General features: G+C 46.8%; 1 protein-coding gene across 4 annotated transcripts; it reads left to right on the forward strand.

The window, feature by feature from the left end:
• Positions 1 to 1055: 1055 nt before the first annotated feature.
• On the forward strand, positions 1056 to 12360 carry Kctd7 (potassium channel tetramerization domain containing 7). 4 transcript variants are annotated; one of them, XM_027413792.2, is made up of 5 exons: positions 1056 to 1273; positions 4257 to 4511; positions 5186 to 5355; positions 8764 to 8942; positions 9352 to 12360. In XM_027413792.2, the coding sequence occupies exons 2-5, from the start codon at positions 4473 to 4475 to the stop codon at positions 9726 to 9728; spliced, it is 765 nt and encodes a 254-aa protein (XP_027269593.1). In that variant the 5' UTR covers positions 1056 to 1273; positions 4257 to 4472; the 3' UTR covers positions 9729 to 12360. The 4 variants fall into 4 exon arrangements, with proteins under 4 accessions (XP_027269593.1, XP_027269591.1, XP_027269592.1 ...); XM_027413791.2 differs by lacking the exon at positions 1056 to 1273 and adding an exon at positions 1906 to 2044; XM_027413793.2 differs by lacking the exon at positions 1056 to 1273 and adding an exon at positions 1906 to 2044 and having other exon boundaries at positions 4337 to 4511.
• The last annotated feature ends 877 nt before the right edge of the window (positions 12361 to 13237 follow it).

A 13237-nucleotide genomic window follows, 5' to 3' on the forward strand; every position in this document is an offset into this window, starting at 1 on the left:
GTCTGCCAAGTTTTACTGAAGTCACACACACAACAAAAGTCACAGACTCCCCGCCAGTGGAGAAGGGATTCAGAAATCCAGCCTAAAGGAGGACTTGAGTCTTTGTTAATGGTATAGGGTGAATCTTCATCCCTTTATTTTTGATTGGTCAATTTAAACAATAGGAGGGAGCTGATAACCCATAGCATCATGAAGGCTGAAGCATGTCTGGTCAGGTCTAAGTGAGAAGGGGGACCCTGTTTCTGGGGGTGGGGGGATAAGGAGGTGGGTGTTGGGGCTGCTGGCTTTTGCTCTTGTCTACCTATAGAGCTTCTTTGCCAACCTGTCAGGAGGCACTGTCATTCATTGATCTCAATGGTTCCTATTTGGGGTTTTCTTTTTTTCCCCCTCTGTGGTTTTTATTTTATTTTTTTCCTTTTAAGTGGCTTTTTTTTTCTCATGTAATCCAAGATGGATTCAAACATGCTAATTAGCCGAGGCTGACCTTGACTCCCTAGCCTCTTGTCACCATCTCCCAAGAACTGGGATTACAGTGTGAATCACCATGCCCAACTCTATTATTATTATTATTATTATTATTATTATTATTATTATTAGACAAGAGTTGAATTCTCAGAAATCCTTCTAAGCTTCCCAAGTCGCTGCAATTAAAGGTGTGAGCCCCCCCCCCTTTTTTAAAATTCAGATTCTTGTGTGAGTCGACAGAAAAGGCCTAGCACAGCAGCCATATCCTTGTGGTTCAAGAAGGGCCAGCCACGTTGTTGCGGGGCTCAGTTTCCATCTTCTACAGCGCCTGCGCCCTCAGCCCTCCTCAGCGCATCCTCAGAGACTGACAGCCTGACCAAGCCAGTACCGTCCGCCTGCCCAGGACGCACGAGTCCAGTGAAGACAAGGTGGCCTGGAGCTTGAGACCCGCTAGTCAGAGAGTCAAACAATGCAAGCCGGACCAAGGCGCTGCCCCTATGAACCAGCTTCCTGCCAATCAGAGGCGGAGCCAGCGAGGACACAGCCAATGGCTGGAAGCAATTGGGTGGTCGGGCCTTGCGGTGGCCGCGCCCCGGGCCACTGCTGTCGTCGAGCATCAGGAGCGCCGATCGCGTGCCCGTTAGTTAGATGCCAATAAGAGTGGGGCCGATCGGCAAACCGGCTGTCAGTGGTCACTCTAGCTCAAGGCCTGAATGTGCATCCAGGCAGGGCGGGGCCAATCGCACTCTACCAATAGCAGGAGGCGGCCCGGAAATACAAGTCCGCGAAGAGAGAACCGCTGTCCTAGGTAAGCAGCCTGGACCAAAGGAGGTAGCGCTCCCGTTAGTCAGAGAGCCAATCAGAGCGGAACAAGCCAAGCCAGCAACCAACCGCTGCCCCGCCTCGCGGCCAAACGTATCTCCCTTCTGATTGGACGAGGCCCTTGCCAATCACAGCAGGGAGCCAGTGAAATCTCGGACAATAGCAAGAAGCGCCCGGTTCCGATTTGCGGCGCGGGGTCCACGCGGTGGTGGCCCATCGAGGTCGGCGCTTGGTGATCACTTCCCCTTGGCCGAACCCAGGAGCAGGCAGGCGTCGCGCGCAGAGCCAATCAGGGTAGGGTAGGCCCGGGGCCACTTCGTCTTAAGGGCCCCGCCGTTTCCTCTGTGATTGGGCGAGCCTCCTGACAATCAGGGCGGAGCCAGCGGAGGCTCGGCCAATAGCAGGAGGCGGCCGTGTCGGAGCGGCGACTAACTGTAGGCGCGGTGGTCGTTAGAGGAGGACAGCGCACCGCATCCTACCTGCTCGCAGGCCCTCGGCGTCTAGCACCCGCCGGCGGCACATCTCGTCATGTCAGGCACTGCTTGGCTTTAGTTCCTCACTCCTCCGCCCACCCGCCTACCCGAAGCCGCGCCCACCGCCCAGAGCCAGAGGGATGGTGGTAGTCACCGGGCGGGAGCCAGACAGCCGTCACTGGGACGGTGCCATGTCCAGCTCCGAAGCCGAAGACGACTTCCTGGAGCCCGCCACTCCTACGGCCACGCAGGCGGGGCACGGGCTGCCCCTGCTGCCCCAGGAGGTACCTGGACCTAGCGATGGGGGGGAAGGGAGGACTGATGGAAGCACAGGAGAGACTGGTGCTTGTAGAACTGACCTTGGGAGGTGAGCCTCCCTAGGAGCTAGCCACCCCTGATGCCTCTCCTGCACTAGGTGTGTCCTCCCTGCCCGACCGGGGTCACCTGCATCCCGCGTGCCTCCTTCCCATACTCAGCAGCTACCAGGATGTTCAATTCCATTCCTGTATCCCATCTTAGCTTTATCAACTAAAGGAGGACCCCGGAATCTTCAACATAGCATGTTCCCTACAATCCAGAAGGAGGCCCTGGGTTGCCCAGGTGTGTTCTCCAGCTGACCAGGGAGTGGTGTAAGAAGCTCTGTTCAGATCACCTACACAGTGCTTTGGTAGGGTTTAGGAAAAGGACACACCCTAGTGGGCCGACTACTCCCATCCACTTGCTTTCATGCAGTGAACAACCTACATTATTACCACACGGGCGCGATTTCATTTGCTAGATGGACAGAAATGAGTGCTAGAGCATTTGGGGCAAAGGAAACAGCATGAACAAGGACATAAAGATGATAAGTTCGGGAAATAGGAGGAGGGCACCGACGGCTTCATCTGTTGCAGTACTGTGGCACACTGTGTCTTCATTAGTAGCCCTTCTTGTGGGTGACACTTTGCACCTGAAATGATCCTCGCTATAAACAGGAGGATGGATGCAGAAGTGGAATTTCAGCAGAGTTCCCTGAAGGGGCTGGCTGGGTGAGGCTCCCAGGCAGCAGATACTGCATAATACTTTGTGTTAGGGTTAGAAGCCCTGCATTGCCAGATTCATGGGAAACTTGTAATTAGTAAAAATCTATCCATAACTCTGCAGTCAGGGAAAAGAGCCAATAAAGATATAATAGTGCTTTTTTTTTTGTGCACTGTCACTGGGCAAAAGATGCAGTTTGAGGGAAAGGGCACACAACCCCACAGACTGCAAGCCAGGTGTTCTGTCCCAGCTTCCTATGAATCACATCCCTCTATGCGATATCTAGAACTCTTTTCAGTTGTGTTTGTTTTTCTCCAGACAGGGTTTCTCTGTATTGCCTGGAGCCTATCCTGGAACTCACTCTGTAGACCAGGCTGGCCTCGAACTCACAGAGATCCACCTGCCTCTGCCTCCTGAGTGCTGGGATTAAAGGCGTGTGCCACCAACGCCCGGCTTCTTTTCAGTTTTTTTGTTTGTTTGTTTCACATATTATGGTGCAAAAACGTGGGTTAGTATGAACTACTTCTAAAACATAACTGCAGATGTGCAAAACATTATACCAAAATGATATTTGAGCCTTGCCATGTACACAGAATGGGGTTAGAGTTTCTGTAGAAAAGCAGAAGGCATTTTGCACTGTAAGAGTTGAAATTTGCAGCTGGGCATTGGTGGCACATGCCTTTAAGCCCAGCACTTGGGAGGCAGAGACAGGCAGATCTCTGTGTGTTTGAGGCCAGCCTGGTCTACAGTACAAGTTCCGGGACAGGCTCCAAAGCTACACAGAGAAACCCTGTCTCAAAAAACAAAACAAAACAAACAAACAAAAGAGTTGAAATTTGGTAGATGTACACCTTTAATTGCAAAACTCCAGAGGTACAGGCTGATGGATTTTTGTGAGTTCCAGGATAGCCAAGGCTACATAGTGAGATGAATCTCAAAGAAAAGAGTTGAGTTCATACTTAGAATTGCAAATCCTGTGTATTACATTAATTGATTTTGTGGATTTTAGTTTTTACTGTAAGGCAGGTCTTAGGTAAATAAGTTTTATTTCATCATTTGTATCTTTTATTTTTCATGGGACAGTGCCTCTCTATGTAGCCCTGATTAGCCTGTCTCTCACTGTGTAGAACCAGGGTGGCTTCACAGAGAGTATCCTGCCTCTGCCTCCCAAGTTGCTAGGAATAAAGGTGTGTGACACCATTCTCAGCTGTGTTTTAAAACAAACAAACAAAAAAACCCACAAAGGATTTGTGAAAACTGGGGAAAAGGACTGTTTAGATGGCTATATAGACCTTAGATTTTCAGCAAAGCTAGAATGATGTCATAACGTTGAAAAAGAAATAACACTTATACTGGGATAAAATTTGAGTTGATTTGGAGGCAGTTTGTGGGAAAGTTAGAATTGGAAACAGTTCTTTCATATATAGTTTGGAGAAAATAGAGCATTGAAAGTTTTTTTTTTTTTTAATTCTTTAGCATTTCAGGAAGGGAACCTTGTGGGTCCCAAGCTAACCTGGACAGTCCTCGCTTCCCACCAAGCCTTTGTTGACTTGCAGATTAATCAATCACTATAGATTGAGCAGGAGAGGAATGGAGCACGGTAGACAGTGAGATTCACTCTCAGCAGTAGAGCTCCTGCATAGCATGTGAAGTCCCTGAATGAGAAGAAAGGAATGAGCACCAGATGCCCCGATGCATTTGAAAGCAGCTATTGGTCTCTGTTCACAACTGGCGAGTACACACCATCTTTATGCCTTTGGGATGCCTGGCATCTAGTAAAATGGATTGACAGGAAAAAGATTGCCACTGTATTGTTCTAGGTGCTGTAACACAGGAAATTGTGACATGTATTCAAGGCCATAATGGAGGACTATGTACATAATTCTGTCTTGGGGACATGTGAAGGATGACAGAGCAGTAGTGGTCACAGAAACTTAGAGAATAAACCAATGCTGATAGCTGACCTGGTGCCTTGGTGTAAATCTGAAAATGGCACACACCTGGGTTGACAGGTAATGCTCATCCAGGTCTTACACATCAACAACCTATACCTCCACATTTGGCAATTGCATTTGCTAGCTGGACAGGAGGAGGCTAGTGAGAGTCTTTGTGGCCAAGGAGACAGCATGAATAAGGACATGGAGATGATAGGTTTGGGACGGAGAAGATGATGAAATCTGAGCAGAGGTTGTGGGGTTGGGCTGAAGAAGGACCTGATTTAAGAGCTGTCAGGTGGAATGACAGCTTGGTGATTGATACTCAAGGGAAGAGGAAACAGTGTTCAGATGATTTTGGAATGACTGAGTGAATGGTATGACATTAATCAGATCTAGGCAGACTTCTGTGAAGGAGCCCAGCTCTTTCGTTACTTTGCCAGTCTGAAAGCTATGGTGCTTCCTTTCCAGTTTCCTGAGGTTGTCCCACTTAACATTGGAGGGGCTCACTTTACTACACGCCTGTCTACCCTGAGGCGCTATGAAGACACCATGTTGGCTGCCATGTTCAGTGGACGACATTACATACCAACAGACTCTGAGGGCCGGTACTTCATTGACCGAGATGGCACGCACTTTGGGTATGTCTCTTCCTCTACAATCAGCTCCATAGTCACAGCAAGCAAGTAACCTGGGGTTCTATCTTGGGTGTTGACATATTCCATGGTACCAGAGAAGATAACCTAATGGTGGAATTTTAAAATGCTTTGCCAGATCAGGTAAGTATAGCAAGAAAAAAAAATTTTTTTTGAGACAGGGTTTCTCTGTGAAATAGTCCTGGCTGTCTTGGAACTCTCTCTGCAGACCAGGCTGGCCTTAAACTTAGAGATCCTCCTGCCTCTACCTCTGAAGTTCTGGGACTAAAGGCATGGGACACCACTGCCTGGCCAAGAAACTTCCATACTGGCAGGATTTTATGGAACTTTTCCTGTCCTGTTCAGTCTGAGACTTGGGGAGTCATTCTCTATATGGGTATGTAGAGGAATGCACTTGGAGTCAGAGAATGCCAAAATAAACAAATTAAAAAAAAAAAAAGTCTTGGAGAAACCTTTACATTTAGATTCTGGGGCTCAATAATACTATGCAAGTTGGGCATGGTGGCATTCAGCTGTATGCCCAGCCATTGAGGGATGAAAACAGGAAGATTCCAAGTGTTTTTAGGCCAGTGTGGGTTATATAATAAGACCTTGATTCAACATTTGAAACAAACAACACTACCTACTGCAACACGGAGGAAGCATGGTCTGTAACAGTGGTTCTGAGCTTCTAGTGGTTCAAAACAAAAAAATGACAAGAGAAAGGCTGATGCTGGGTTGCTACCCCTTCCTTCATTTTGCTAAGAAAACCTATATTGTTACTGAGATTTTAACAACAACAATGCACACACACACACACACACACACACACACCACAGTCTCAATGTATTTGATATATATCCTAAAGAAATATATAAATACACTTCTGGCAAACCTTATAAAGACTGTTTGAATTTCATTGCATTTTTTAAAATTTATTTTTATTTATGCGTGTGTCTCACTTGTGTGTGGATACCCTCAGAGGCTGGAATGAGATGTTGGATCCCCTAGAACAGGAGTCACAGCAGTTATGAGCTGCCACTGTGGGTGCTGAGAACTGAACTTGGGTCCTCTAGAAGAATAGCAAGTACCCTTAACCACTGAGCCATCCCTCTAGCCATCAGTTTCCTTGTTAATGTGAGAAATAATTGTAGCTGTGTGGTGGGCTTGTTGTTGAGGGTTAAATAAAGAGCCTAGTGTGGCCTTAACTAGGTCACATCTTGCATGTGGCTGGAGTGCTCTGCTCCTTCAGTATAACTTTGGAGATGACTAGAGGATTGGCATGGCCTTTGACCTTGAGCCATTGGCCTGGGAAGCAGAAACTCTTCAACTGATCTATATGTCTTTGTGTTGACCTCCAGTAAGGTTTGCCTACAAGGGTCATTTTTGTCCTTAGAAAGGAGCTTCTGACCAAATAACTTATTTTGCAGTGTCTGGTTTTCCCCAGTGGGCTATCAGCTGCCTCTGATGGCGAGAAAACAAAGTGTCACATCACTCTGTAACTATAAAAAGATTTTTGTTTGCAGGCATTTGGGGAGGAAAGCTCTGGCCCCAGCTGGCAGTTCTTAGCTGTGCCTTGCCCAGGGTTCTGTTTGTCAGAGCTCATAAGGGTTTATTGAAAATCCCAGAGGACTGAATTGAAGTGGGTGGGAGTAGCTAGCAAGATTGGAGGTGAAGAGTGTGTACTGCTCTTGCAGAGGACCTGAGTTCAGGTCCCAGCACCCATGTCAAGTGGCTCCCAATAGCTTGTAACTTCAGTTCCAAGGGATCTGACACTTTTACCCTCTACACTGTTCCTGCACTCTGTGCACATATCCACACTCTCCCGCACACCAGACAGTGAAAAATAGTAAAAAATCTTCAAAAGGGTAGGGAGGGAGAACAGGATCCAAATTGAGGCTTATATGCTAGTGGCTTGTTGGCCTTGCCTGGAAAGTGGCAAAAAAATATAACAGAAAGCAAGATGTAGTGGCATTCATGCTTGGGCTACTGGAGTTCCATACTCTGGGGTTTGTCTACAGTAGATGGAGTTTTTCAGAGATTCAAAGTATGAATTCAGAGTATTAGGAAGGGTACACACATCTCTGCTGTTGTAGCTTATGCATCAACACTCCCATCATGGGGGCTGCTTGTGCCTCTGTAGGAGTCCCTCCTTGTGCATACAGCACTTTGCTATGACTGCTTCTAATGAAGTCAGGACCATTGTTTATAGGCTCAGAGTCAGTTGTGACTGGACCTGAGCTTTTGCCAGCTGTAGCTCCTTCAACAAATGTTTTCTATACCTTCTTGGACCCCAGCTGGGCCTCATTTATAGGCTTGGAACTAAGAGAGAGCCTGCTCTATAATGTCATTAAAAGGATCAAATGGGTAGCACATGATTAGTGGCTAATGAAGGATTAATACTTGGTGTTAACCAGGTGGTGGTGGTGCACGCCTTTAATCCCAGCACTCAGGAGACAGACACAGGCAGATCTCTGTGAATTCAAGACCAGCCTGGTCTACAGAGCCAGTTCCAGAACAGTCATGGCTACACAGAGAAACCCTGTCTTGAAAAACAAAACAAACAAAAATAAAAACAAAAAAGTAGTGTTAGTCTTGTCGTATTATAGTTTAATTGTTAATGTAACAGGTTTTCCCATAACTACTGGCAATAGACCTATTACTACTCTCAGCACTAACTAAAGAGTCTGAAGAGGATTAGGACTGAATATGTTGGGCGTTGGTGGCACATGCCTTTAGTCCCAGCACTTGGGAGGCAGAAGCAGGCGGATCTCTGAGTTCGAGGCCAGCCTGGTCTTGAGTCAAATTCTAAGGCAGCCAGGATAGTTACACAGAGAAACCCTATCTCAAACAAACAAACAAAAAAGAAAGAAAAAAAAAAGCACTGAAAATGTACTTTAAGAAACTATGTATGACTTTACTTAGTTATGAAACCAGTTAGTTCCATATAGCTACAGAATAATAATACTAATGGTAAGGATGCGAGACAAATAGAATTTTGTTGTTGTTGATACTGGTTGTGTAAAACTACATTTATTCCATTATACATGAACTTACTTTATGACTGAACTTTTGTTGTTGTTTTTGAGACAAGGTTTCTCTGTATTAACCTTGTCTGTCCTGGAACTCACTCTGTAGACCAGGCCAGCCTCAAACTCAGAAATCCTCCTGCCTCTGCCAAGTGCTGGGATTAAAGGCATGTGCCACTACCACCCAAGGTAATTTTCTGATTTTCTTTCATTTTTTCTTTCATTTATTTTGCACATGATCACACACAAAGGCACACAAAGGTCAAGTTCACTTAACTTAAGTTATATAGCTGGCAATGTGGCCCAAAATCTGCTCTTGATGCCCTGATAGCCTCCCAACCTACCCCTTGGTCTTTATCTCCTTTTCACCCCTTTTCCTGCACAGAGATGTGCTGAACTTCCTTCGTTCAGGGGATCTGCCACCCCGGGAGCATGTGCGAGCTGTGTACAAAGAGGCCCAGTACTATGCCATCGGGCCCCTCTTGGAGCAGTTGGAGAACATGCAACCACTGAAGGGAGAGAAGGTGCGCCAGGCCTTTCTGGGGCTCATGCCCTATTACAAAGGTGAGGGGTCATCTGCCCTGCACAGTTGGGAAAGGGGGTTGCAAGGCATCTTTCAGCTCCTAGGCCTTTCCTAAAAGCAGTTGGGTCCAACATTCATCCAGATTAAGAGAAAATGTTCCCCCCTTTCAGTGACACTGGGACCTTTCAAGTTGGGAAGGACATCCCTTCCTCCTCCATCCTCCCAGGACAGCCAGCAGATAAAATTTCAAGAGGATAGCCCTCATCCTGTGTGGGTTTCCTAGCTTTGGAAAACCATGGGCCTTATTGAAGTGTGCCCTTCCTGGGTCCATGGAGTCCCCCATTAAGTCAGCTTCTTTCCCTTTGCATCCTGTCACTGGTTGTACATCTCTGTCTTGTTGGTGTGTCTCTCTCCCCTCTGTCTATTGATGGCTATTGTGTTAAACTCTAGACCATTTGGAGCGGATCGTGGAGATTGCTCGGCTGCGTGCAGTGCAGCGGAAGGCCCGCTTTGCCAAGCTCAAAGTCTGTGTCTTCAAGGAAGAGATGCCCATCACCCCCTATGAGTGTCCACTCCTCAGCTCCCTTCGCTTTGAACGGAGTGAGAGTGACGGACAGCTCTTTGAGCACCACTGTGAAGTGGATGTGTCTTTTGGGCCCTGGGAGGCAGTGGCTGATGTGTATGACCTGTTGCACTGTCTTGTCACAGACCTCTCAGCCCAGGGCCTCACAGTGGACCACCAGTGCATTGGGGTGTGTGACAAGCACCTTGTCAACCACTACTACTGCAAACGCCCCATCTATGAGTTCAAAATCACATGGTGGTGAGTAGTTCTGGTAGACAAGAGTCCAGTGAAGGAGGGTGTCCATCCTTGTGGGTGGCTCTGGGAATCTGATCCCCAAAGGAGCTGATGACTGTCCCAAGACCTGCTGAGGTGAGGACAGAATGCTGAGGCGTAGGTGCAAAGACATGGGTGCTGCTGCAGTCTGCCTGGCTCAACTTCCTTGGGGACTTAATTTGCTCTCACCTGGTTTTTTCCTTGAGGCACGGCAGTCTTCACTGGAGGCCACAGGATCGAGTGAGGATGTCACTGGGAGTCCAGAGAGGTTTCATACCTTCTTGACACCTTGCAGGACAGCTTCTGCTCCATTTAGAGCTGAGTCACTGGTTGAGGTGTCATCACTTCCTCACCCTGTTGGGACATTCCTGTGCTCAGTGTGTCAGTGGGAATAAGGAGTGTGGTAGGGGATTTACCCAAGTATCCACCCTGTAGCCCTGGCCAAAGAAGTCCTTTTCTTCCCAGTGTGCTCCTTGCTCTTCCAATGACTGCAGAACCTTGTCTTAGGATGTGGAAAAGATATGTCCTGTGCTCCCAGAACATGCCTGTCACCTTCTCTTTGAGATTAACCACAGCTGCCAAAGCCATGTACCAGTTGGGCCTTAGAAAAACCATGATGTTTACAGCCCTGCCTCGGGCTTTGGCTTTACCTTCTTTGCAGGGTTATCCTCTCATAGGACTGGAATCTTAAGTTCCAAAGGTTCTTTCTGAAGATTCCCCAAGTCAGGCAGACATGGAGTCTAGATCTTTTGATATGTAGCATCCTTCTCAAAGGCTGAGAACATGGCTTGCTGTCAAGTCTTGTGTTAGGATCCAATGTGGTGAACCTCTTTGGAAGCACACTTTTTCCTTGGTAGTTTTCGTTCAGTGTCCCCCAGAGAGGAAAATAAGTACTGGGTAGAGGTGCAGCCATCCTAGGAGCTGAAGATGATGGAAGTAGTAAACTTATGCATTTTATATTTTCTGTTTCAGAAAGAGAAATAGTCCACAATAATTTCTTGTTTAGAGTCAGGGTGTAGCATGTATCCCCTAAAGAGAGAGTTGTATAGCTCTCCTCTGAGAGCATTGCATGTCCAGGCTGCACAGGGAGGGGGCGTCTATGTAATCATGGGTATCCTTGACCATTCCTGGATAGCATTTTTTAAATTAAAATCTTTTTAATGTAAGAATTGTTAAGGGCAGTACCGCTATTATCAGTCCTATGGGGTCCGAGTGGTTCAATCAGACATTTGGGGGTTGAAGGCATTTATGTGCTCCAGAGGACTACAAGGCCAAGCCCTGGGCACTGAGCTGAATTCCTCCATGCAGGTGCAGGGCAGTGGCTCTCCAGGGCTCTTGCAGAAACGCATGGTTTTGAACTTGTGCTTCACTCTGAATGTAATAGAGGTAGAGACTGGGGTCCAGGAGGTTGTGAGTAGCAGTCATCTTCCAGGACACCTGTTTTCTTGGTTGTCCTCAATAGGATCTCTGGGGTGCTGGCGCCTCTGCATGGTGCTTAGCCCAGCACCATGGTCCTGGCCTTGTTCTAGCAAAGAAGTTCCTTATTTAAATAGCTTTTATTTTTATTTTTTGGACAGGATCTCATGTAGCCCAGTTTGGCCTCAAATTAGCTGTATAGCTAAGGACAACCTTATATATCTTGACCTCCTGCCTCTACCTCTGAAGCTTTGGGGGATATAGGCACATTCCACCACAGCTGGCTCTTAATTTCTTCTTTTCTTTTTATGGCCATGGAAGCACACTATTGAGGATGATGTCCACATGAGTAGAGAGCCTACAATTAAGCCTGGGGCTTTTAGTAACTAGGCCTGGGCTTTTTCCGTTCCTGCTATAGAGTCCTTCAGTGCTTGGAAACCAGGCCCAGACTGATTGCTCAAGGTTACAAGGATGCTGGGTAAAGACACTGTCTTTGTGACTTGTTGAAGACACTGCTTTTTCTGTCCCCCCCCCCTTTTTTATTCTCAGGATGATATGTTTTGTGCCATTGTGGCAAGAGAATGCTCCAGGCCACTGGAGCAGACAGAGGAGGGACACTAGATAACCAGCTCAGAACTCTCCCACCCCTTTCAATTCCTTAATTTTTTTAAAGTAGTTAATGTTTTCAATATTAGGGTACACTGACCATGTGCTGAATCTTCTTGTGTGTGTGTTTTTGTTTTTGTTTTTTTTTATAACAAACCCTTTGCATTTTTAAGTCAGTGACATCTGTACTTTCTTGCAGCACAGAAACTTTTCTTTGTACTACAAAATATATTTATTATAATTATAGTTCTTCCTTGACTAGTGACACTGAAATATGAAATATGAAATAAAGCAATATATATGTATTGGGATCTGGGATGTGGTTTCATGATAGAACATCTACCAACATCTACCAAGGCCCTGGGTTCCCTCCCCAGCACTACAAAAAAAAAAAAAAAAATCATGTCAAAGTGTATCTTGCTATTTGGGCCTCTTCATTCACTTTGTACTCTACTTTCTTGGAGCTTTTCTTAAATGGAATAAAGTTCATCAGCCTGTTTTGGCTCTCTAATGAGAAGCTGAGGCCATTCTGAAATATGCTATTGAATGTGGTGGCTGGGTATGGCTTCCAAATAAAGGGGTCCTGTCTGTGGAAATTACCTGTCTGTCTGTTCAATCGCTTTCCAGTTGCAATTGCTCAGGCCCAGACCAGAAGACCTGTAAGGAAAGCTTTTCCTTGATCCACAGGAAGTCCATTCTCAAACGGTTTGTGTGCCACGTTAATCGATGCCTCTCATCTGGTTCCAGTCAGACCAGTCATTGCTGAAGCAGACCCAAGTGCCTATCCTCGAGGTCCCCTCCTGTTTTACTCTGGAACCTCCTCTTCTTTTCTCTTGAGGGTTAGCTATCTGTAGACTAGCTCTATGTCCCAGACTGATCAAGTTCTGAGTTGCTCCCTGGAGAACTAACACACACCTGCAGCGCAGAGCCAGCAGCACAGGGTGAGGGGTACTGTGTGATGCTGGGCTTAGTTCTAAAACAGACATCACCCCAAACACTTGTCACACAAAGCATTTTGATTCTAGGAAGGATGTCAAGCATCCTCCTGCATATTTTTTAATATTTTTTTTTACATTACAATCCCAGTTCCCTCCTCCTTTCTCTCCCCCCCCCCACTTCCCATCTGCTCCTCAGATAGGGTAAGGCCTCCCCTAGGAAGTCTGTCCCATCATCTCATTGAGGCAGGACCAAAGCACACCATCCACCCCCACCATGTCTAGGCTGAGCAAGGCATCTCTCCATATAGAAAGGGCGCCACTAAGTCAGTTTGTGCATTAGAGTTAGATCTTGGACCCACTGCCAGTGGCTTCATATATTGCCCCAGCCTCACCATTGTCACCTATATTCAGGGAGTCTAGTTTGGTCTTATGAAGGTTCCCTAGTTGTCAGACCTGAGTCAGTGATCTCTCACCGGCTTGGGTCTTCTGCACATTTTAAACCATATTTAATGGTAATATAAACATTAAGCTCTCTTGG

The sequence above is a fragment of the Cricetulus griseus genome, chromosome 4 (assembly GCF_003668045.3).
Source record: "Cricetulus griseus strain 17A/GY chromosome 4, alternate assembly CriGri-PICRH-1.0, whole genome shotgun sequence".
Lineage (NCBI taxonomy): Eukaryota > Metazoa > Chordata > Mammalia > Rodentia > Cricetidae > Cricetulus > Cricetulus griseus.